At 33.2% G+C, this 25,964-nt stretch overlaps 1 protein-coding gene across 2 annotated transcripts; it reads left to right on the top strand.

The window, feature by feature from the left end:
• The first annotated feature begins 2,722 nt into the window (after positions 1 to 2,722).
• On the top strand, positions 2,723 to 14,364 carry LOC120342238 (uncharacterized). 2 transcript variants are annotated; one of them, XM_078111198.1, is made up of 8 exons: positions 2,723 to 2,739; positions 3,199 to 3,267; positions 4,401 to 4,625; positions 6,975 to 7,154; positions 7,563 to 7,652; positions 8,500 to 8,674; positions 10,024 to 10,174; positions 11,370 to 14,364. In XM_078111198.1, the coding sequence occupies exons 2-8, from the start codon at positions 3,225 to 3,227 to the stop codon at positions 11,664 to 11,666; spliced, it is 1,161 nt and encodes a 386-aa protein (XP_077967324.1). In that variant the 5' UTR covers positions 2,723 to 2,739; positions 3,199 to 3,224; the 3' UTR covers positions 11,667 to 14,364. The 2 variants fall into 2 exon arrangements, with proteins under 2 accessions (XP_077967324.1, XP_077967323.1); XM_078111197.1 differs by lacking the exon at positions 2,723 to 2,739 and adding an exon at positions 2,807 to 2,823.
• Positions 14,365 to 25,964: the final 11,600 nt, after the last annotated feature.

Here is a 25,964-nt window from a genome sequence, read left to right as displayed (position 1 = left end):
ACAGATCCTTTACCAAGTGTATGAATAAAGGAATTGATAATAGGTGATGACAAATATTTATGAAATGTTCCTTAGGTCAATTAATAATCACTGAATGTAGAGCAAAATTCAACATAAAAAATAATATTCGGGTTGCTATCAAATTTCAAATTGAATTTAAAATATTTTTTGTTGCTTTTATTTTTATCGGTGTGGCTGGTTACTTAATTATGATAAAATCACAAAGATAGCAAATAATATAGTATTGCTCATGATAGAAAATATGTTCAATTTCTGAATAACTTCGCAACAATTAGGTTTATATTCAATTCCATCTAGGAGGACACGCCTATGATTAATTAGTATTTTCATCAAATTTCAATTTCCCCTCGGTTGTTTATGACTGATAGATACGTCGTGGAGAACCGGGCACCGAAAAATTCCTGATACTGAAAATTTACTAGCAAGACTACTGTATCTGCTATTTTGTTGGATGAAACTTATCCAACAATATTGATATTGTTCTTTGACGAGTGTTTACTACCTCAATAGAAATAGCCATGGACTTTAAAAATGCAGTCAGTATTAGTCGGTATTGTCGGTAATAAATTTCATAGTTGATAGTAGCAAACTCATATAAAAAAAAGAACTTGTCAAAGATAAGCCATTTAACAGCAATCATTCGTTTGAGATAGGATCAGTTTGCTTTATGTGTTTCTAATACATGCTAGTACATTCATATCCGAACAATTTAAGATTGATCATATGCTTTTAGATTCATTATAAAAAAGTTGGCAAAAAACTTGTGATATTTAAGTTAAGTAAGTGGTATTTAAGAGGTCTTCCAAGCTGGGATGCATTCTGATTAATTATTCTTTATTTCTTGTGCATGTTAGGAATTCATTGGTCAAATTCTTGAAACTACTTTTAAAATCTAATTGTCCAATTATTAGTTTAAAATATTCGTTAAGAATACGTCTGTTCAATATATTTTCTATCCACACTGTACACGTGACTGTTATTATTTTAGCTGTATTATTCAACTATACGTGCGATAAACTGTTTGTTGGTAGGATCTTAATGACTCAGCGATGACTAACGTTCGGTTCGAATTGCAAGCTTAAGAAATATGCTGGCAGATCTAGTGTTCGCATAATAACAGGAACTGTTCAAGTAGGCGGTCAGCAGGCTTTTGGTTTAAGGCGTTAGATTATTACAGCAAATTATACGCTATAGTCGTTTGAAGATGGGTGTAACCAGTAATAGGATTCAGCGGTTTGCATAGGTTTTCGCGTCATATCAGCGAACCCGTTTTGGTATTTTGATTTACACGTTAGATCACAGAAAATGGGTGCAACAGGTGATGACTACCAGCTTTAAATTAGGCGTTTCGAAAGGTATGTATTGTAAAGCCTGTCTGTCGTTATGGCAACATGCTCAAATGAAGGAATTGTTGTTAGAAAGTTCGATACATAATCCGTTCCTGAAATTTTAAATTCCACCTGTGAGTATAACTAACTATACGCTATCCGTTTTCCGTAATTATATTTTAAAATATCAAACCACATGCGGTGTTGAGACAAATGACAAGATAGATTACATGTAGTTGCAAGCACTCACCTGAAACTTGAGAAAGTAGCTTTATTTGAAGCGATCTATAGTAAATTCATTTATCTAAAATATTTGATCAAGTGCGAGTGAGTCTGCTTAATCATGTTAATCCAATTCCTATTCAGCTGGGCTATACAGGGTAGAAATAATTACTTCAACTAATCATGTTGTTATGCAAAATACCAATAATAAAGATGTAGTCATTAATTGGCGTTAAGGGAAACTAACTACCTTTCACTACTCTATGATTTTATGCAAGTCGATCCGTATGAGTTCAATGCAAGAATGCGGTAGCAAGAATAAAAATGACCATTCTATTCGATTCAAGAATGTTGCTGCATACTGACACAAATTTATTTCTGTAACATTCCGTATGGCCATTAAGATTCTTGAATTAAGTAGAATAAACTTGTATATTCTAGATGTACATGACTAACAAGCCTTATTTGAACGTTTAGAGCAGGGGTCGGCAACCTTTTGTCGCTCTCGGGCCAAAATTAAAGTTGCAAGTCATTGGCGGGACGCACATATTTTTAGAAAGTTGAAAAACCGAACGGATGGTACTTTTTATAATAAAAATCAAGCAGTGATACATCTCTCGAATAAAATATAAATTTATTTCCTTATTGTATCTCATAAAATTCCATTTGAATATTTTCAGCGCCATTGAACCGTTTGCACTTAGCATCAACTTTTCTGCGTTTTGTGGCCATTTGCTTAATTATAATTAAATTATATGCTCATTAAACGAGTAATTGTGAAATATATCATTGTTAGGTTATAAAATAAATAAGTCTAAAAAATATATTCGTCAAAACGGATGTTTTGTTACTATAATTTAGTGAAGCGTCGCGGGCCGGATTATAATGATCCGCGGGCCGGATCCGGCCCGTGGGCCGTAGGTTGCCGACCCCTGGTTTAGAGCAAACAAAATCTAGATAAGAGGTTTCATTGATTATTATTTGCCGAGGTTCAAACAAACAGAACAGTCATGGGATTGATTATTGTGCTTTGCAATACATCTAAATTTCTCGATTCGACTGCTAGATTAGACACGAGCTTGGCTTTAATGTTTTATTACTGGTTTTGTAGATTTTGATTCCGATGTAGTTTATGCCTGAAGTTAGTCGGCCACAATTGACGACTAAGGTTAGCTAAAGTTGAAGTTTCAATCTTTCTTTTTGCTTCTGTTTTTTTTTTGCCGTGATGTGAGAAATAGAGGCGAAAATAAAGGTAATAATGTAGTGTACGTCGGGGTAATTTATTGGTAGTAAGAAAGTCGCTTTCTTTAAGATCGGAGTTACCGAAACCAAATTTTTCAATCTGCACCTGACGGTTTGCATCCGGAGGGAGCGGTATTTCATGCGAAAATTTTCTGCTTTGACGCAGTAATAACGTAATTTACATTTCTGCTGATCACATACCCGACATGTAGATCATAGATTGTCATACCAGAAAGATATTAAATTTGCTTTTTTTTGCCTTTCACGGAAAATATTTCTGAATTGAATAAGACAGTGAGACTCTTCCCGAAAAAATTATTTTTAAAAAATAGAATAAAAACTGTTCAATATTAGCATGTATAACTTTGCCTTTTTCAATTCACAGGATTTTATTTAGATTGACTAAACAATATGAAATCTTTGCAAAGCATTGTTGTGTGCGTAATATTGATCGGTGGGTAATATACTATATTATGGATATATAGGATTTTTAATTTATTCTCACTGACGTGCCCATATACGTGCCCATAAAGTCACCGACATATGAGCAATTTACTCCACCAAGGATCAAGGGGGGAAACGGTGTTAGGGTTAAGAAATTTTAACGCCAACAAACTTAATTTCATCTAATTGTAATTCATCTATTCATTGTTCATTTATTTAGCCAACAAATAACCAATTTAATAATTTTTCATTTTGCAATTGTTCACCTCGACTAATATTTACAGTCTTATACCTTAAAAAGGCCTGAATGTCTAATAAGATGATGATATTGAGTTAACCTTTTGCATTGAAAACGAAAATTCAAGCATCGTAGACAACATTTCAGTTTTCCACAAGCGAAATTCGGAGTTGGAATTTCATGTTATCAAGCGAAAAATATAAACATATTAAATCCAATTTCCCTTGGCTAAATCAAATATAGGATTTTCACTGTTTTGTTTTTTTGTGATTTCTTGAGATTAGTATTGAAGGCCTTAATGTGTTATCTCACATCTTGTGATTTTATTGACGTCATAGAATTCACAGTTATGCACCGTAGCGAATGAGTTCGTATAATATGCATATGTCTGACTAACATCCTCATAGAGTATATAGAGCGGATCAATAGTTGCGGAAGGAAAATATCAGATATTATATTTTATGGGTATATTTTTTTATAGGCTATATAATTGCTATTTCACACCATATGAAAATGATTCAATTTTTGCTAAAATGTTTTATTTGTACATCTGAATAATACAATGAAGTTTATTTTATACTTGTCTCCCACATCCAAAACAAACATAATATAATGAGGCAAGAATATTGCCAAACTAAATAAAATAAAATCATTTTAAAGTCGTTTCGCTTGTATGTTACTGATACCAAACCTTGTTCGAAATATATGCCTCATTCAAAGTTACGACTTGTAAAAATAACCCAGAACAGTACTTGAAATCCAAACAAATCATTTCAAAAAGACATCTAGCACATGGGGTATTTTGTGTTTGATATTACGACTAATTTGGAATACTCATGGTATGAAATAAGTCCAAATCGTTTACCTTTGAATTAATTAAATCAAAGTTTCATATATTTTATCAGGCTTTAAATGTAATTTATCGGCTCGGGAACAAACATGCTCAATTACTGGGAAAAGCGAACGTGAACCTATTCCCATAAACATTAGATACGAGGGAGGAATTTCTACAAATGAAGGCTTTCAAGGCAAGTGCCGATGGAATTTTAGCCCACCGAATGGACGAACAGATTTATTTTTGACTCTAAACGTTACTCAGACTGAGTGTGAAGATAAATTCAAAATTGGAGGTAATAAAACTTTTACTTTTTAAATTATTTAATTTTTAAACGATTATAATGGCAGCTTCAAACTTCATTCAAATATCTGAACATTTAAAAACAAATTCTTTTATCGAAGAGGTTGCAAATGACTAGTGCGACGAAAGAATGAATATTTTCTTAAGATTCATTGGAATTAATGGCAATGCTTTGTCAGAATTGAAACTGTCGGAGAAAGCTTGTATAGCATAATTTATTAATAAAAATATGAATATACATTTATTATACAATAATCGTAATCCATAAGTTAAAACGGAAACGCTAAAATCGGGTTAAACTATACACAAGAATTAATAAAAACAAAAATTAATCAGGTTAAGTTTATAGAAATATGCGTTCATTGGGAACTCTTGAAAATTTGTGATTATATCAAGATTATATCAATTTAAAAAAGTCGCTTATTTTCCAATTTTCGTTATTCTATTTTTGACATGATGAAAACCATGAAGTCTTAATATGAGTCATTGGCCTTTATAGCAGCTTCAGATCTTGATTGCTGAATTGATGTACCGAGTATAGGGCTGGGAATGGTTAACCAATTTCAGATGATTAACGGTTACGATTCATTTTAATCGTTAAATGACATCTCGGGTACAAATCATCGTTATACCGCGTACAATTTCTTCAAATATGATTACGTCAACGCAAATTCGCAACGTTTAATTCAAAATAATATTACTGTGTGGGTATAGACCAGTGCTCGCCAACCGGGTGTATAGTACACCCCAGGGTGTACCAAAAAGTTAAAAGGGTGTACCACATCGATGGGGTGTAGCAGGGGTGTACCGTACCAAATGTTGGGAGGTTCACACGATATGCTTCAAACTCAGGAAAGACTTTCGATTGCTGCTAGTTTTCAAGCTATCTTTTGGATTGCAAAATTGTCTTATCATATTCAAAATCACAAATCCGTTAGAGGTATCGAGGGGAAGGATGTGATATTTCTGGAGCTAGTAGCAAGATTGAGTCTTTCAAATTGAAATTGCGGCAGAATAATGAATCAAAATTAGATTTTTCCGATTTTGAATTTCTGAACTATATCACTGAGACTCGTGAATGAGAAAACGGAAACGCAGATATGGAAACCAAGATAAGATCAATTGTAAATATCATGTTTACCCAAAAATAAGACCTAGCCTAGATTTTTGAAGTAATTTCAATATAAGCCTCCCCCTTCCCCTTAAGATAGCACGAATTTTTTCTAACCTATTCGATATCAAGACATCAACACGTTTTGATTGATTGAAAATTTATAATTAGCAGTTTTTTTTAAATAAAAACATGTTATTTATGAGTAAGTATATTTGAAAATTGCGTAATGCTCTACTAAATTTGTTTTTGATAATTGAAAATAAAAGACATACCTACCCCCAAAATAAGCCCTTGCGGTTATTTTAGAAAGAAATATAAAATAAGACCCTGTCTTATTTTCGGGAAAACACGCTAAGCACCTTGATGTGCTGCTGCTAAACTTTGGAGCCCATTTTCCTTATGTTGAATATCAAAATCTTGGTTCTCTAACATGGGTCGTTCAGCCATTCAAAGTGGTGAAGTTGACCTTAATCACATGTATGGTGAACTGCGTGAATCACGATCAGATATTGTACAAAAGGCAGAGTACAAAACATATAAAAACAACAAATAAATTTGGGCAGCACTATTAGAAGTTCCTGAGTATCGCAATCTTTCACAAAAAGCTGTCCCCATTTTCATCCGAATGCGCACAACTTTTCGAACATAGGTTGTGTGCACTCATTGAAATTAAAATACCAAATGGCCGATGAAATCCAAGAGCAATGGTCACATTTACTAAATATTAAACTATTGTTTCAACATAAACATACATATATAACTTCTAAATATTAAGTTTTTTACGTAAGAAAAATGTAGGATGGACGGAGTGTACCAGATTTTAAGAAATGGTTGAAAGGGTGTAGGATTACAAAAAAGGTTGACGAGCACTGGTATAGACTCAATAAATGTTAAAAATATTGATACAAAGAGTACCAAGATTGCTGATTATGGAAATTTGACAATGATGAATCCAGAATCAGTTTTTGGTCGATTTCGAAATACATATTGTAAGTTGTTCACGATTTCCTTGCAAAATCGGATATTCAATGTCCTACAACAAGTGCGCAGTTGATTCTGTTTTTCTTTATGATATCTCGAAGTAGAATTGCACATCGAACACTGAAAATTTGTCACATAAATGACATAAACGGGTATTATCAAAGTGGTATACGACATCAGTTATCGGTAAACGTCACTTTATCTAAAATCTAAATAGGAATTTCATATGTTTTACGTCAATTTCAGAAGTTGAAAAGTGCGATGAAACTCCATTCGCATACATTTTTTACCCTACATCATGCGGACTATCTTGTGACGGCCTCAACAACTGCGTTGAAGACGACTATCCACTCCAAATAACTTTTGATGAAAACAATAGGAACAAAGCATTTGCATTGAACTACACGTTTAAGCCTTGCTTTACAAGTAAGATAACATGTGCTTCTATACTTCCCCAAACAACTTATAAAAATATTATTTTTGTCACCGAGTGCAGTTTCGTTTTTCCACATTGCGAGTTGAAAGAAAACGATTAGAGGACATTGATAATAAGCCTATTTTTTATTTATATTTTTGCCCAACTTTGCAGGTTTAGTAAAATAATGGCTGAAACGTTATACATTTCATTAGCTTGACGTAGGTAGACCCTATGCAGACCGGAAAAAAAGTGAAGTTATATTTTCATGATCTGATCTTTCACAAGAATTTAATCATTTTAACAAATTTTTTAAAACTGCAATTGCAAACTAAATAAAACAAAAACAAAAACAAAATATCTATACCAAATCATTATATATTTGAATTTTTTGTCAGTGTCTATGTTTTATTTTACAGCAACGAAGCAAATCACTGAATCCGCAGAAACAACTGAACCACGTACTACAAAAGAAGATGAGATTTTGCCGACTGTGAATTCTGTCCCAGGTAACCCCCTAATTTATTTCACAAACATGTAACTGACAAAATTAACAAAAATTCCAGACCAACACAAAATTAGAAAACCACAAACTCACCGTCACTCCTGACGTAACCAACAAAAAAGAGAGTCTTGTGTGCGTCTTGTATTAATTTTATAGACTGTGTTTGTTTCTAGACTTTTCACACTTAGTTGTTAGATCACCCATTTCCAACAAACTCTGGGTATATTTTCATGCTTCTACATGCTCCATTTTCATCATGTTTCAAAAATATTTAACACATTAATATTGACATATTAATACCAGAAATTCTGACTTTTATTCTCTTTTGAATCTAGTTTTGAAATCCCTTATCCGGCTGTATCCGTGGTTACCAAAAGAGTAGGTTCTATATCGAACGGAGGAAATTTAAGTCTTTCCGGTACAGAGTGGATTTATAAATTTTAGCTTATGCATTTCTAAAAGCGTATTTGAGCAAATGCGTGAAATTTTTTTTTGAAATGAATTATTCGTTCCATTAGTTTTAAACTAAATTGCTGGACACCTATGGATATATTTCATAAACAGGAAATGAAAAAATGTTACTCCATCTCTCGAAATTTGAATTGTTGTTGTAAAAACACACTTTTTCCCAAAACTAATGAACCCTCCGAAGTAGCATTTCCAGATCCATTTTAGTGATGCTGTAAAAAGACCGTTGCCTACCGGGGATGATTTCCCCAACTTTCGCATTTTAAATTATTTATACCTATATATAACATTCGGACAATTCTTTTAACATTAGGCTCTAATATTGCTGACACTTCATTTGTTTAGACTTTGGTCGCTGAACATTAATCATGTAATTGTTACAGGGAACCAAAAGAGCAACTATACTTCTGGCCCGAGATCGCCGTCATCACACACAACAATGGGCAACAGACTGGACACAACCGTTTCGCCTGCTATGCAACTGCTTTCAATATTCATTCCAATCGTTGTGATTTTACTCATTGGAATTATATTCCTATTGGTCGTTTTGAAAATCAGGTACTATATTTTGTTAAATAACATCGAGTATTACTTTTAATGAGGCTGATCGTTTGGCGTCATATACCTAATTTACAATTCTTCAAATGTACGGCTAAACTTATATTTATTGTTATACAGTAGTTTTGTTAGTTCAGAACAAGTTTACTCAAAGCACGAACCCGCGCATTTGACCAAAAATCGATAATGTATATAAAGAATAGTTACCCTGGGAATCAACTTTTCAAATGCTCCATAAATTAAAATCAGGAATACGACTGAAATTGTTAAAATATTGAACGAATTGAGACTGGAATAGTTGAAATCAAAATTAAATGATAGGTTATTAACTGAACGACCACGAGACCGATAGAGGTTTGTGGTCTAGTATTTTGGTTTGTCTGGTAAGTTGGTGTCAATGACATGTAACTGATTATTACCACTATGTAACGACGTGTGACTGACCTGATTTGACTCCACAAGTCTTTTCAAGTTTATCATCAATCATAGTCATCTATAAGACTCTATGAATAAATTCACAAGCTTTATAAATGACTCATATTTGGTCGTACCTATTTCTAAACAATATTATCATAACAAAAGGAAGTAATCTCACACTCTGGTAAGCACAATAAAATAATGAGTAAATTTTACTGAAAATTTTATTGTTACCATCTAGCCAAATAGAGTGTTGAATAGTGCCGTGGTGATACTATCATTAATATTATTTGTTGTATTAATATTATTATTAATTGTATTGCCCGTCCCGCCAGTTACGACTATCCGTCCCATCCTCCCCATCCTGCCGTGTATTTCTGTTTTATGCTAATTTTCTGTCTGCTCGTCTGTCTGTCTGTCTGTCTGTCTGTTTGTTCGTCTTTTATTATTTACCCATTTTATGAACTCTCCAGTGGTATTTGTTTTATACAGACTTTGATGATTTTTCTATAATTTGGCAACCACGTGTATTATTTGGTAAGATTCAGTTGGTTGGTACAGGTTCGCAAGAACCCATCCTTGAAAGGTCATTCATATCCCAAAAAACTTATAAAAGCGCACCACAGTCGACGACCAGTAGTATATTTGAAGGTTTATTAGTCATTTATTAGATCTTTGTAAATCGTGTCTTGAGCTGGGCATTTTCGAATACCTTGTGATTTCAGAATAGTTTTTTCGAATCGAATCGAGTCTTGAATACTCGAAAATATATAATTGTAAGCTAGTTGTCAGTGAGTTCGATACAAATAGTAACCCATTCTATATATATAGAATCCCACTACTGTATACAACCACTATATAATGGAACGCTATGTATATTGTTTTTTTGTGCTATTGGATGGGTATTAATCAAAATGAATACTTGCGTTCAGGCACAAGAAAATTGCAGTTGAAAATAGGCGCAGACAAGGCGGAACTGATGTCGAAAATACTCCCAAGCCGAACAATGTTGTAGGCTCATCAGGATATGAACAAATTGATATTGATACAAATAAGCACACTGGTTCATCGTTTGGAAATCAGGTAAAATGCTAAGTGTTGTATACATATTTTTATTCTATGTATTAGACCGGGGTGTGTAGCATTTTTGTCGGTGGGCCATATAACCAACCTGGGCACAAAAAAAAACTTAGTTTTACCATGCATACAACAATCTACAGTTATAAAGGCACCGTACACAACGGGCAAGATTTAACGCAGCGACAAGAGTAAAAAAATAATTTTACCCACGTGGGCGCCTTTGGAACAAATTGTCGGATTAGGATCTAAATTTTGACAAGGGACACTCTAAATCGCTTGGTGGGGCGGATTGTGGCCTGTTGCACACGCCTGTATTAGACAGAACATGTTACTCTGCTTATTCGTGGTAGATAAATTCACAATACGAAATAGTTAACTATACGTTTTGCCGACGTTTCTGATGCCGTTCTATTGAGATCATGCCCTTTGTCAGTACCGACATTTGAAACGTTGGTGATGCGGTGCCACTTCCGTATGCTCTCAGTGATCTTCCTATTAACCTAACCATAACACAATGATGGCAGAGTTATGAATTTAAATCTACGAGAAAGTCTTTAGAAAGGTAATTGAAAACCCACAATTGGTGTCACTGAGATCACTTTAAGCTAGTGTGATCACGCATCTGATTACTTTTATAGTACCATAGCAAAGTGGCACAGGCAGAGCTTAGATCGTTGCTTAACAACTAGTTGTACATTTTTTTTAATTTTCCCTCAAAAAAGTTCACATTTTGTTATGCTAGTATTCATATGACTATATATTAATAAACGAAATGAAATATTAGGTGCTCTGGTATATTAAGATGATTGTATATATTCTACCAGGCTCAAATGTTTCGGTTTCCAATTATCCCGTTTTACCCCACATAAAAGTTTATTTTATTGTGTATTACAACTCCATATTTTGTTACTCTCGAAGTATGTAAACCAAGATGGCGGACACCGGAACGTTATATATGTACCGGGTAAGGGTTAGGTCATAATTTCAGATACAAATACTACAAGGGAGTCACTCGGCTAGTCCCCGAACTCGTTATAAAACTAAAATAAGGGAAACTGAAATAAAGTTATAGCCTAACCCTAAACTGGTACACATACCACGTTCCGATGTCCGCCATTTGGGTTACCATAATTCAAGAGTACCATATTTTTACAATTGAAGTACTACAGTGTTTTGACTATCACAATTTATATCACAGGCATACCAAACAGTTATCGGGGAAAGCAACCAAGCGGGAGCATACGCGTCAATAGATGATGGTGCTGTGTTTTATTCTTCTGTAAACGAAGATAGTGCAAAAGCAACAGGCAAACGCGAAAATCGTGGGCCAGCATACGACCAAGTCGCAGCGGACCCAAATTGGACAAAAGACGGGGACGAAGTGCGCCACAACTATGACGATGTTGCGCTAGAACCGACAAACAATGGCGACAATCACGATGCCAAACAACCAAATGAAAAGCAGGAGGTCTACAATGTAATATATAGTAGGTGATTAATTAATAGACTCGTGGAACATGATTTTAAAAAGAAAAGTTGCTGTTTCAGCATTAGTTAGACTGTCATGTGTTTTTTTCATACATTTTGCAAAGACAGATATCCCAAAACATGTTCTTTGTATCTATATGCTACAACTCTCTGTATTAAATACTAATAATTTAATTTAGTAGAAGAATAAGTTACATATATAATATTTCGCTGTCTAAACAAAGTCAACATGGGTACTCCATAAGTATATGCAATATATAATATTTCGCTGTCGTCGGACGCTGAAGCATAGCGTTACATCATAAAACTGCCCTTATGGCATCTATCCAGTTGTTGAAAATTCGTTTAGATTCGATGAAAAACAACCTATGTCTGAACTCATATCCCAAGTACATTTCTCAGTCATGCGTCAAATTTGTAATTCATGTTCGCTTCAGCACATTTGGACCGCACTATTGAGTCCTGATACAAAAAGTGTAAAACCCAATGCCTGACATTAGTTTTTGATATTAATTGAGAGTTATTTTTAATCTCGTTAATAACAGGTGAAATGTTTTAATTTAATTTCACCCGCTTCAAATATCGCAAAAAAAATTTCTTCTACGACGAGAACAGTTTTTTTGAACTTTTAACAATCTCATATTCCGATAAAAGTCACAGAAAAAAATACCGCGTGATATTATTAATATATACTTGACAGTTGTTTCGTGCGAAATAAATTACTAATTCACGTGTAATAAGTGAATGCATATAAAAAAAATATTCTTGCGCTTTCTAATGCAGCATTTTAATACACAATCTAGGCTTTATATTATCCTGTAGGACCTAACCTGCTATGCTTTTATATTGTTATTTTTCTATGCATACTCGATATTTTCTCCGTTGTCTGTGTAATAATTGTGAACAACGAAACTTGTTTTTCATTGTTTTATTATTTATCCCATATATGTATTTATGTATATATATGTAGAAACGTTACTTTGAAAATGCTGAAAACTTACAGAAATGTTCTAAACTTGATTATTGTTAAAACAATTCTGTAAAGTTCATGACGCGTTTTACACAAAACCTATAATATTATGAAGAATAATTTTAGAATAAATATTCATCGTAAAATATTTAACTAGCTTTGGTTCGCAATGCCCAACCGAACAACATATAAGCCCTTGAGAGATATAATTTGGTATTTGATATGATCAATTAATTTTGAATTATTTCTGTCCAATCATTGCCCAGAGGTTTTTTTTATATGAATCAGTGGCATATTTCACTCTTGATGTGTCGTTTGATTGGCGAAAACATGCCATATTGTTTTACCGTAATTTTTTTCATCTTGCGCAGATAATATTTTTAAACTGATTTTAAAACACATAAAGTTACTTTTGCGCCAATCAAGACTGTTTCTTCGTCTTCAACTATTATTATGAAAGGGATCTTGACACTGCTAATTTTTATCTATTTTCATCAGCTGTTTCTAGGTGTCGCTACTCAACAACCATCTTTGGTTTTCTGAGAATTCCCCTACGCGGTAAAACTGTGTGTTTCTCCTTTCTCGTAACACATGCAGGATTGATTTTTAAAGCTTGAAAAAATGAACTTGTCTTTATTTCTAAATAGCAAAAATTTTGCAGTTTTCTGTAGTCTTGTAAATATAATTTATAAAGAATAAATCTAATATGAGTTCATTTCATTAATGTCATTTCTATGATCAGTAAATCATAACGCCATTAATATAGAAAGTTTCTTAATTGCAAATTAATATTTGTGCACTAAACACTAGAAGGTATGAAGTTTAATATAAAATATAAAACCCCAAAACGGCCTAAACACTTATATATTTCACAAGGAAAAAAACGAGCAAACTTGGAAATCGCTGATCCATTTTTTCCATTTCAGTATAATTTTCATCTTATAGATTGACAAATTTATCTTTTTACTATCTATATATGCAAGTTAAAATTAATTTTGAACGACATTTTAATTTTTCTGCAATAAGTTTTGATGATTTATCCACTGTTTTACTACATTGTTATGAGCTTTACCCCAATATTTTTGAATGAGCAACTGCTCAATTGAATGAAGTATTGATTGCTTTATAACTAGATTTTTGTCTCCAAAACGAGTTCAATTCCCAATCAAAAGTCATTCAGTCATCAAGTGCATTGTGAACTCTCAAATTTATTTACGCCCAAAGTTGTTTCATTCAAAAACTCTAGTCATATGGAATTCCCTAGTTAATATGTGTTTTCCTGACCGTTTTGAACTGAACTGCTTTGGTGTCAATCATTATTTACTAAAGCCTAAATCTTCACTGTATTTCTGTATTGTCTCGGTATCTCTTGGCACGGTAAATGTGGCCTCACTCACAGAAATCAATCTTCTTCACTTTTTAGTGAATGCCTGTGGCCTTGCTTTAGAGTTACCTTAAAAATGTGTTTACTCGATTCGAAAAACCTTGCGGACAAAACACAATGGTAGAGCTTGAAACTACTTGCTTGCTCGATGATGTTCAATATGATCTAAAACTGTAAAACGTCTAGAACTGTAAAATGTACGTACTCGACAATGTTCTTTCTTCCAATATTACAATGTATATATTTTTTTCATCCGCTGTCAGAATTTTTTGACATATAGTTTAAGATATATTGGATGAGATTGGTTTATTTTTCATTTGCCTTTGAAAAATAATAGAGCAAGAAAAGGAGTTATTGTACAATTTATTCGATAGTATCAAGTCAGTGACAGTATTGTGTTCCTCCTCAACCTAACGTGTATTAGCTAGTTTATACTAAAACAATGCGTGTCTATATTCATCTATAAACTTAGTTCAATTCGCGGGAGTTATAGATACGCAATTGTAGCAGCTTTTAATTTAGACTGAGAATCTTGTTTGTACATAAGTTGCGGAAACTCCGCAGCAAAACTGTCAAATATTTTTGATGTTATAAACAGAAATTCCAGAAAAAGATGATTCTTTGTTGAATTTGAAGTACGCATTTATGCGAGGAAAAATCGGAGCTATTTATTTGCGACTAACAGCAAATTTGCAATGACTGTTGTAAAACACAAATAACTGGCAAAAATGATTGTTCATTGCAATTAATCAAACATGTTAACGATCAATAAGTTGAACAACTTGTTTATGAGTCGCAAAATCTCATTTTTTCACATCACTGAATTCAGATTCTCATGTGTGCACGACATGTTCATGGCATCAAGTTTAATTGTAAAGATTTAAAAATATTATAACTATTTATCTGTTATACACTGACTGCCATAAACCTAAATAAATCTAACTGTGCTGTTAACGAAGCATACTGAACAAAGTCAACATGATTGGTATACAGATATTTTTAGCCCGACGCTGCAGAAATAGCACACAAATATGGGCACTCCATAGGTATATGCACCAAGATGGTGGACACCGGAATGTAGTATGTGTACCAGGTTAGGGTTGGGCCATAATTTGAGGAAAAAATACTACAGGAGTCACTTGGCTAGTTCCCGAACTCGTAATAGAACTAAAATAGGGAAAATTGAAATCAAACTATAGTCTTACCTTAACCTGGTACACATACTACGTTCCGGTGTCCGCCATATTGGTGCACATACTTCTGTAGTTCTTAAAAATGGTATAGCTTGAGCATCTTACAGTGGTGTCGTAAACAAAGCATAGCATAAAAGGTCAATCTGCTGTGAATATAGACGTTTCGGCCCACGAAGGATTGAGTTCGAAGAAACGTATATCAACTCTATAACCGTTTTTGCGAAACACTTTATTGAAATAATTTTGATAAAATAACGAAATAATTCCCTTTCACGAGTTCACGGCGACCGAGTCTCTCCTATTGTTGATAAAGATATCTCTGCACTTAAGCCTGCCTGTGCGGTCTACATCGTCTAGCTAAAAGCCATTCGAATAAATTATCTAACTATAAGTATATAGTTATATAAGTCGATATACGTAAAAGAGCGTATTGATAAAATCCCACAAAAGGGCAAATTAAATCTTTCACTGGATAACCAAATGTGTTTAAAAATATTTCATTGTCTAATACTCATGACACAATCTGAGTCCTTGCTGGTCGCGCACCACGACTGATTTCAATGTGGCACACGTAATTTGGAAGTGAAAAAAAAACATTTAGAGGGCGTGTACTTCTTCTCAGATGTTTGTTTAGTTATTGCTCAGATATAATTTTTGTACACTAAATAGATTCAAAATGTCAAAAAATCTTGACAACAAAAGTGGCTGAAATGTACATTAACCCAGTTCTGCGAACTTCGTTCAAATGAATATTTAACACAGAATGTCTTGTACTATCAGATGAATATTAAAATTATGGAGGAAAAAAGTAAATGATAAAGAAAGGTAGAAACATGTCACAGAACGGCTACGTAACTCACTTATTAAATACAGTGAAAATTGTCGTAATATCACACGACATAGAAAATATAAATGATTTCTCTTACGGTGAATGTTAGTTTGACAAATTTCATAAATAAAATATTATATAAAAACTTACATGTATGAAAAAAATTGTAAATACAGTTTTTAAAAATAATTTTCGGTGCAATAGTTTCCTAATATTATTGCATTTCCCTTTTCTTTTTATTGTAGTTCGCGTGAACACTTCGCAATATTTTGTTTCAAGCTTTAAATTTGCGACTTCGCGCAGATTTTAACTATTATTTACGAGTATGTTTGAAATCACTGTGTAATAAGTAAAACAAACATGATTACCCTGCGACAGTTTCATGTGTACCAGGAATGCTTGGTAACATTTTCAATGTTCATCTCATTGGTTTTCCATCTTTTTTTTCAACGGAACGGAATCCCGATCAAACAATCCATAGGCTCGAAAAACCCTGTACAATAGTTCAATTGTCCAATATTTATGTTTTTTCAGAAAATCTATCCATACTTGTAACACTGTAAAAACAATTGTAAAAACTATAAGCATAAATAATTAAAATATTATAATGATAAAACAAAGCAAGAAAATAAAAAAAAAAGTATAAAAAGAAACGTAAACTCGCCGAACCCCTGGACTGCAGTGGCGGAACTCTATTCGGTCTAGATTAGAATATGAATGTTTAGATGTAGATTGTCAACTATGAATTGTCAAAAAAAAAGTATGGCTGAGTCTTAGAGTATCTAATACCTGTTGCTAAAAGAACTTTTTATGAAATAAAATCTGGCTTTATTTAGGGTCAATAAATCATAATAAATCTTCATAGTTTAAAGTTCAATTTACATTGTCGGGATTGAAAATGTGATCAGTCCATTAAGCTTGAAGCGTGCTAAGGTTTACAGTAGTTTGCAATTAAAAATTAATGACGTGTAAAGAATATGTGATTGGTTGCCGAGGTAGAACTGTGAAATAAAATATTTACACAATGTTAAGGTTGTTGCTTGTGTGGAATGATGTATATACTATAGTATACAGCATGGACTTCTGAATTTGACTGCAAAAGCTCATTTATTCTCATACGATAGAAGAATTTGCCAAATTAGATATATAACTGGGGAATGAAAAAAAAAATATATCGAAGTAATAACAGAAGTAATAAATATTTTTTCTTTGAGTCTTTGGAATATAATTTGAGTCATATATACTAAAAAATACTTCGCTATGTCAAAGTGCTGTATAAAAAATCTTCAAATGACCAAGAGAAAAATATGCTCATATAAAGTTTATACAAAAAGATAGCATTACATGTCGTTTTTGTTCTAGTATTATTTAGAATTGTTCAACAAAGATTAGGTCGTACTAAACTTAATTTTCAAAACAAATAACAAATTTTAGAGAAGAACAACGAAGCGATCAGGGTCAAGCGGTCAAAATTTAAGAAAAATAAAGTCACATTCCAAGAGGAGAGACTATTTTTTTGTCAACTTTCAATATTTTTGGGAATCAAGAATTGTAATAGTCATGACCAGTATTATTATTACATCTCAATTTTCGGATACTTCATGACAGGTTTGTCACGATAAATTATATCCTTTCACAGGAAGAAAGATCTGTCGAGATATCCACAAACCTGCACTTTGGTCAATTACATTTTCCTTTCTTTTCTTTATTGCAAGGATGCGACACGTAGTTTGCTCATACAGGCATATGTAACATAATCAGGAATCACGACCTTCACGGTATACGCAGTCGGTTTAATATCATAATCTTCATCACAAATACTGTTTGAGGAAGTGGCCCAGGGCATTAATATACTCTTGGCTTTTTTCTTTCAAAAAAGCTCCAGAAAGACTGTCACTATTCGGCAAAAGCTACCCTTTTTGTAATGTCAAATATCTTTTTGATTGGGTAGTGTCGACCGAATTCGTTGCATCCAATCTAATAGGCAATTCCATGCAATTTTAAATCACCTGTGGTCTTAAAAATGATTATTTATACAATTGGGTGTAGATGGATGGCAGCATTTTATCCATAACATGAAGTCTCTAATCTACCCACTCACGTGTATCTTCTCCTTCTTGTATCTGAAAAAGAACTTTTATGCATTGAAAACAAATACCTAGTCGTTCTGAATTTTCATCTCTGTCACGCCCGATAGAATTTGTTCCAAGTAAGAAGCACAGAACTTAAAGTACAATTTTATCACTGCAGATGTTTTAGAAAAATAAGGAGCCGACGTGATTACTCGCGCGATATGTGAATATTAATATGTGCACCTAATATTTCTAATAATAATCCAAATTGTTATTCGAAAAATTTTCTACGTTCTTCGACCTAAAAACTATATCTGTTTATGATCATTTTATAAAATTCATGTTTGTGCACGTAAAGCAAATTCCATTCCTGAAAAAATATTCTAACCCTTATCCCTCCTAATCTCGTCCGTTTCCTTTCAAAACATAACACCCAACTGAACGTCTACCTTACTCCATTAACCTGGATTATCCCGGATTAAAATGCACGTGTCTTATTCATATGCCTATTACATTACACATATAATCCTATAAACTCTGATATTTGATATATTGTCTATGCTGCACATGAATGTTCCACAATACTGATATATGAATGAGGTGTGGCACATCGTGCAAAACGTTAGAATTGGGTTTGTCATCGCACATCGCACATCGCACATCGTGGGTTTACAGGTTCGAATCTCGTAGGGATACTTATTAGCGACAATATTACTCTACTCCTCGCCTCAGTAGGGTGGTTCACGTAACCGCTGATCGGTTACGGCTTCCTCCGCCATCAAGTCTATGCATCCTAAACAAATAACTGACTAACAATCCTATACCCGACATGGTCTGGTAACCGGACGAGAGGTCGTGGTTCGCCATAGGATTAGGATTTACCGGCTTTCCTCTTTCGCGGGATAAATATGTAAATCCTATCTCTTAAACCAAAGTTTAAACATAGTTTAGTCATTTTACGGTTATTTTAAATGACTAGTCACAGGTCATCAGAGGTCATAAAACTGACAGTGTGCTCTTTAATAAAAAATTGATAGCTTCTACCCGAAAAACCTGTCAAAAATAACGCACCCGTCCTCGAGGTTTAGCCACAAAAATTTACTACCGTCGATTTATATAAACAGTATTGTTCAGTTAATACACTATATTTCTTTGCACCTCGCCAACTAATAACCATATAATAAAAGCTCAGATACAGTTTACGGTTCTATTGTCAAGCTTGGTTGAATATTCACAGTCAAAGAGGCAAAGATCAGTAAAAGCCATTGCAATTATCGTATGCTTTTACGTAGTAACGCTGTTAAAAATTCAGGTACTCGTCCAATCGATCGGTCGTTCAGTCGCTTTTTTTCTTTTGTTTGTTATAGAGAACAAAAACATAACGTCGGCTGCTTAAGACGACCTATTATTCCAAAGTGTGCTTACTGCAGTGAGGTGAATTGAAAATTGATCGCTGTGAGAATGCAATTATTGAAGGTACAATACGAATAGCAGCGAGTGTGTTATTTTGTTTGGGATTTTCCAAGCCAAGGTAGTCGTAAATAGCAAAGTCTTCTTTGTATTATCTTCAAACATAACTTGTTTCTGATCAGATACTATAACGTCATATATTACTCATTGAAATCAACTGGTCAATTCGAGTACGTAATTCGAAGCATAACTTGTGAATACTTGTTATGGGTTGTACACTAGCAATATTTATTGATATAACGCGCATAAATATAGTAACTGGTTATGGTATAAATATGAGATTGGTAATTGCTTCTTCATGGTTACAATGCAGGGAATCTATTAGATGAAGCTAATCTCTACACACATGTACGGGCGAGTTGCAAAATTATAACTTTAGAAAAAATGACGCACCAACTGATATCAGAAGAACACAGATGCAAAAGCTAATTTCCCACATTGCTGGTTAAAAATCCTAGATTAAAATCTGTGCCCATTAGCTCGCCGAGTGCATAAGTGATGAGCAGTTGATTTCGAAACGGGATATTCCGGCCTTTTTTAAAAGTATTGTAGCTAAGTACCCAATAGAATTAGAACTTGTACAGAGCCTCTTTTGCAATAAATGACGTATTATTATACGTCATATAAAATGGATTATATGTAGGGATTGACAAATCTGAACAAGCTTCCGTGTTATTCGTTGTGGAATACTTCTGTTTCGTAAGGAATAATCAATACTTTTACCGATTATTGGTTTTCAAGTAATTGGAAAGTGGTGAGTAATAAAAATCAGCGGAGAGAGGGTTGTAAAATTATCTAAATTAGTGCCACGAGACACATTGCCAGGTGAGAACTTATCGATATTTAATTACGGGGATTAGAGGAAATATTAGCATAAGTCAAAAGCGTTTGACAACATATGCTCCGAGTTAATGTATTTGCGAACGTTCAGGTTTTTTACGTTTGGGTGAAAGTACACGACATAGTTAGGCCTAAATTGAGTTGTGATAGCTTGGTATATAGCTCAGACGAACACTTCGTCGATTCCATTGTAGTATCCATCACATTGACCAGAGTGAGTATGAGGACATGGTAGTCTTTGAATAGAACGAACACTCTGAGATTTGCTAACGAAACTGTCCATCGAAGAATGAAATAGTCGCCGAGGTTTAAAAACCATCTATGTATATGCATCGTGGTTTGGCTGTATGGTAATATAGCAGAACTTATACCAACAGCTCAAGATTTTTAATTTTTTGTTTTGCACATTCGATATAATATTCATTACTCTGTTGTTTTTCTTAAATATATTTATCTTACCGCAAAATACAAAAATAAAAAAAAACGCCTCTATTCTCGTGAAATTGACTTAGACAATATTTTAGTTACTTTTACGATAATTTTGAATTTTGAACTTGGTAATTTCGGTTTTTTGTTATTTTACACAGCTTTTTGTAGAGAAAATCAGATGGTATTCATAGAAAAATAATGACACTTTCTTCCTTCTTCTTTAAAAAAACTGAGTTCACTTCTATAATCGATGCGCTACAACCTTTGTAACCTATTCCGTATTTTGAAGATTATGTTCAGTTTGAGTTCGTATATCGGTGCGAATTGGCAGAGTACTGAATATCACAAACGGTACTTGCTCTACTTATCTTTATATATCATGTAGTGTTTGGTCCCATTTTTTAAGAATATGTTTTTAAGATAATTTATAAACAGATTGGCGGATGATTCAACATAACTAATCAAAGAAGAGCTTGAAAGAAATGAAGGAATTTTGAGTTTAGACCTAAGACTTGTTGTACAGTGAATTCATGCCAAAATTTTGAAAAGGGTGTTAGTCAAGCAAACGTTGTAAAGGCTTCGGACACTTACGCACTAAATGTGCATTCAGTAGTCAACATTTATTCAAACCGTAGTTTTTCACGAAACGTATCTTTGTCTAAAAAATGTCTTAATGGATAAACCAGTGAACTAAGCCAGCTGAACTGATTCAATTCTTGGTTTTGCATCTTTGTCTAAAAAGTGTCTTTGGGGCTATGTCAGTGAACCCATCGATTTTTTTACACCAACGAAAGTTCAAAATTACCAGTCTTATGTAACATCGTATTTGTAGCGAAGGCCCAAAACTGCCCAAGAGTATTTAGACTTCAGACCTTACAGAACAGAAAAGAGTTGCTCACTAATGGAACACGGTTTCTGAATTAACATAGTTATTTTGCTGCGTGCTATTGTGGTTACTCCAATAAGTTTAATAGTGAAATGAAGTTTTTCTTTAATCAAACCAATACGTTGTGCGATTGTTCGTAAGAAGAATCAAAACGAGCATAGTTACTCAGAGGCAGATTTTTTTACCTCATTTTTTTCACATTGTTTGAGTTAAACTTGTGATCCAGTTGTATATCTTGTTGAGTTCGTTTGGCGCATCTGATTTAACTAATCTGAGATCGATGATCGTGGCCGTAGCTGGGAGGTCTATACCGGACTTTAAAGATTAAAGTCGTTCGAAAACATAATTCCTGATTATATAGAGGTATAGCATACAGAACCAATGAGTAGATCCATCTATCATAATGTCCATCTATCATCTATCACAATGTGGAAACATTAATGTGAATTACAATTCCCGTTCCAAACCGCCGTCTACATTGCGGTTCGAGAATATGAAAATTTCAGTTTTTGTGACTTGTAAAAAAAGCATAATTAGCAGAGTTTTTAGACTAGCATAATTTTAGAATATTTGCTTATTATTTAACTCAAAACACCATATCCCCCAATTGCAAAATGAAGTTTGATAAATAAGCTATTTTACTAACTTTGACAGTGAAATTCCATATTTTCGACAAATTTATTTTAATAATCACTATAAATATGAACTTTTCCGTTTCCTGAAATGACTTGCAACGCTGCGGATATTATGTTGCTACTGCTTCATTTATTATTTATCATGTGTGCGTGCGCATAATATTTATCATTTATTAATTCTACTTTTCTCTTGTGTCGGACTTTAATACCGTCATTAGGAGAGCATTAGACATGCGTCGATGAAAGTAACATGCTACATCTATTTTGCATTGCTCGTTACCATACATGTCAAGTCTTCGGTCTTCGATGAGTTTATTTACGTACGCATATTAAATAAAAAGTTCAATGCTTGGGTTCATTATATAAGGTTTTAGCAATATTTTTATAAATTAAAAGTGTGTTGGCTGTGGAATGTTGATGTATTTTGTTTCAACAGCGCGTCAGTTCGCCCATGTGTGCTGAGGTATTTTGGTGCAGATTATGGGGAAAATAACAGGTGGTGTGATTTGATCTACATATTATTTGAAAAAAAAAATTATATAATCAATGTTAAAATTTGTTGTTGTACACTGAAAAGATAAGTGTAAGAGCAATATTGTACTACGTTTATTCACGCCCTACAAAGGGAGGCACTTTATTGTAGCAAAGTTCACGTTCGCTTGATGATTATTTAAAGGGCTTGAAATATGATATCCTTTGAAATAATAACGACAAAACTTGTTTATACATTCAAAAAGTAACTTAAATTGGTATTAAAAATACGTATGAGCAAAAGCAGTACTGCTCATAATTTGAAACAATTTTGTTTTCTACCCAATGAAAATATATTTCATAAAAGAAACGTAAAATGATAGCCGGATACCTAATGTGATAACTAAAGACACAGTGCGCGCACGAGTCCAAAATCTATTTATTTCTAAAATAAAAATATAATATATGGATTTATGAATGAGGTAGAATTTGAAATGTTTCGTGCTTCTCAGTCTAGTCAATAATGATGTTTCCATCCTTGCTGCTTCATATCGCCAAAGCAGAGTTGATAAAAAAAAGTTAACAAAAGCTAAAAGTATTCAACATAATAAGTGAGACGCTTTATTTACCGACTATTGGGACATTGAAAAGAACACAAATATATTTCTTGAACGTTTCGTCTGAGAAAAGTCGGAAACAAAGGCAAGATTTAAATCCGTTTTCATGCAGAAAGACTCTTTAATCACTTAGAATCTGTATCATTGTTATATTTTTAAATAAAATTGTTTAGAGAAATATCAAGAAATATCTATTTTAGAAGTAAATTAGCCCAAATATTCGCAAGCGATCACTAATCATTCGCCGAAGTTTGGTATGAATCAATCCTTTTTGAATAAGTAGTTTCTTCCTTATTATGACTTTTAGTATAGAAAAATGGAAAGTGAATCTTCTAAATTTTGGTTTATCTCACAGGTACGCACCACAGTATAAACCCACTGAGAATATATTTCGTGACATCTGCTACAAAAAATTCAGCTTTCTAAAATATACTTCGCTACTTCGCCACAGTGCCGTGAAAAATTGAAATGACAGCAAGCACATATGCTCTGATTGGTGCATTGTATTTTTCTATAAAAACACTAAAATATCGTCTTTCTTATATCAAAAAGATGTTCTCGGAATCGAGATATAATAATAGATAATACACGGGAGGATCATAGTTTTAATATAATTAATATCTATATAGCATATTTGCATCGAAACCCAAAATTTACCAAAGATGACCTAAAAATTTCCCAAGGGTGTTGAACAAAACTGATCAAAATATAATTAGATCTATAAAATGTTGAATATCGATTTTTCAAAATGTTAGTACATTATCAAGTATTTATTTTTGCATCAAACAATGGTATAAAAGGTGGATGTATATATACTAAAATAGAATATAATCAATGTTTTCGTGTAAATGTAATACAGTGTGTTGTGTATCCTGTAGCTGTGGCAATACATATAAAAGCAAGCTCACATAATTGACTTGATAACATTTTTAGGTTGTCAAAAATGACAACTTTTCGGTTTTTGGTTATAACATTTTGTTAACTGTAACGACTCGACATCTAATATTATATATAAACAATCAAAGATTTCATCAATATTATTGTTGTGTAAAATCAGAGAAAATTTGTCCTTGATAATATTAACATTGATGTGCATTTGTTGTCAGTTTTGTGGTTGCCTAATAACTTTTTTTATTATAAAATTTAGAAAAAATATTATCTTCTTAAAATAGTCATTTTTGCGTAGTCTTGTGGAAACAGGATTCTAGGTTTGTTTATCTGTTGAATTGTTTCTGAACCGAGTTTACAGCATTACAGATGTGCGAGTTTATGCTATAACTATACTATAACCATGAAAATCTTTGTACTATGCCCGATTAATTTTTATTGTTGATACTAGCTACTTTTTTTTTGTTAAATTTCGAAAAAAAGCATTTGCTTGAAAAAATAATAATTCTTCCGACCTAGGTTTGTGGCAATGAATTTGCAATCATTCCTTTGTTAAATGAATTTATTTTTTAGAATTTATTCCACTAAGCATATTCGTGTTTCTGCTATAACTATATTTTTTTATATGTACTGAACGCGAATGGCGAATCGGAAATACACGGTACATGTTTTTACACAATTCCGCATTTCACCAACTTGCAATAAAGCAATAATTTTAATATAATCAATGTATATCATTTGCGCATAATCCTAAAACTTCGCTCCTACTCGGGGGAGTGAGGGCTGTTCAAGCGAACTGTCAGCCCGAACTAATTTTGCCCCAAGAGAATAAAAAAATCAATATACATATATTATGCTTTGAGCGTGGCTTGGTACTTCATTTCAAAACTAGTAACACTACTAGGATTAGCTTTTGCGCGAAAAAGAATTTTGGAAAAGTTTATAGCCTGCTTGAGAGTTTTATCGATTATTCAACAAGGTTTGGCTGGCTAAAATTATTTGTATTTACCCTGAAACCTTATTGCTTCAGATATGATAGTTCTAATACTCAGACACTGAGAATTTTTAATTTTTTAATTTAAGATTTCGTCCAAAATGCATCAAAATCCAGCTGTCCAAATCCAACTCACAAATTAATGTTCTTTCATTCATGACTGCTTGGTATGAAGATATTCAGGAAATTGTAGAAAGATAAATAAATTTCAATATTGCCGTTCCAAGTCGTTTTCATTGCTCGTTGAATTGTGTGGATGGTGTTAGTATATTTAGTACTTTTTATTTTTAAAATATATGTACCATATTTGATATTCCCGTAGTATATGTTCCAGGTCAGAGTTAGCTCATAATTTTATTTCGGTTTTTCTTATTTTAGTTCTATTACGAGTTCGGAGGCTGTCTGTGTTAGCCAAGTGAGTATACCCCCTGCCCATAAGCTTCCGTCCCTTTACACAACTTGATGTGAAGTAGGCGAACAAAATTAGTTACCTCCATATTGGTACATACACTTCTGCAGCGCCGCATATGTAACATATAATGATGAAGCCTACGTTCAAAGATTTTATTTTTTGAATGGACCAGAATACTGTTGAAACCACAGACACGTACATAGAAGCACGGTGAT

Source organism: Styela clava, chromosome 3 (assembly GCF_964204865.1).
Source record: "Styela clava chromosome 3, kaStyClav1.hap1.2, whole genome shotgun sequence".
Classification (NCBI taxonomy): Eukaryota; Metazoa; Chordata; class Ascidiacea; order Stolidobranchia; family Styelidae; genus Styela; species Styela clava.
Note: the sequence above shows the minus strand (reverse complement) of the source record. Positions and strands in the feature narration are given on the sequence as shown.

What these genes read in the sequence shown, in the direction of transcription:
- LOC120342238 (XM_078111198.1), top strand. Translation starts at nt 3,225, where the DNA reads ATGAAATCTTTGCAAAGCATTGTTGTGTGCGTAATATTGATCG. An exon ending in GTTTAAGCCTTGCTTTACAA is followed by an intron (nt 7,155 to 7,562) that starts GTAAGATAACAT and finishes TTTATTTTACAG; the next exon opens with CAACGAAGCAAATCACTGAA. An exon ending in TTGGTCGTTTTGAAAATCAG is followed by an intron (nt 8,675 to 10,023) that starts GTACTATATTTT and finishes ACTTGCGTTCAG; the next exon opens with GCACAAGAAAATTGCAGTTG.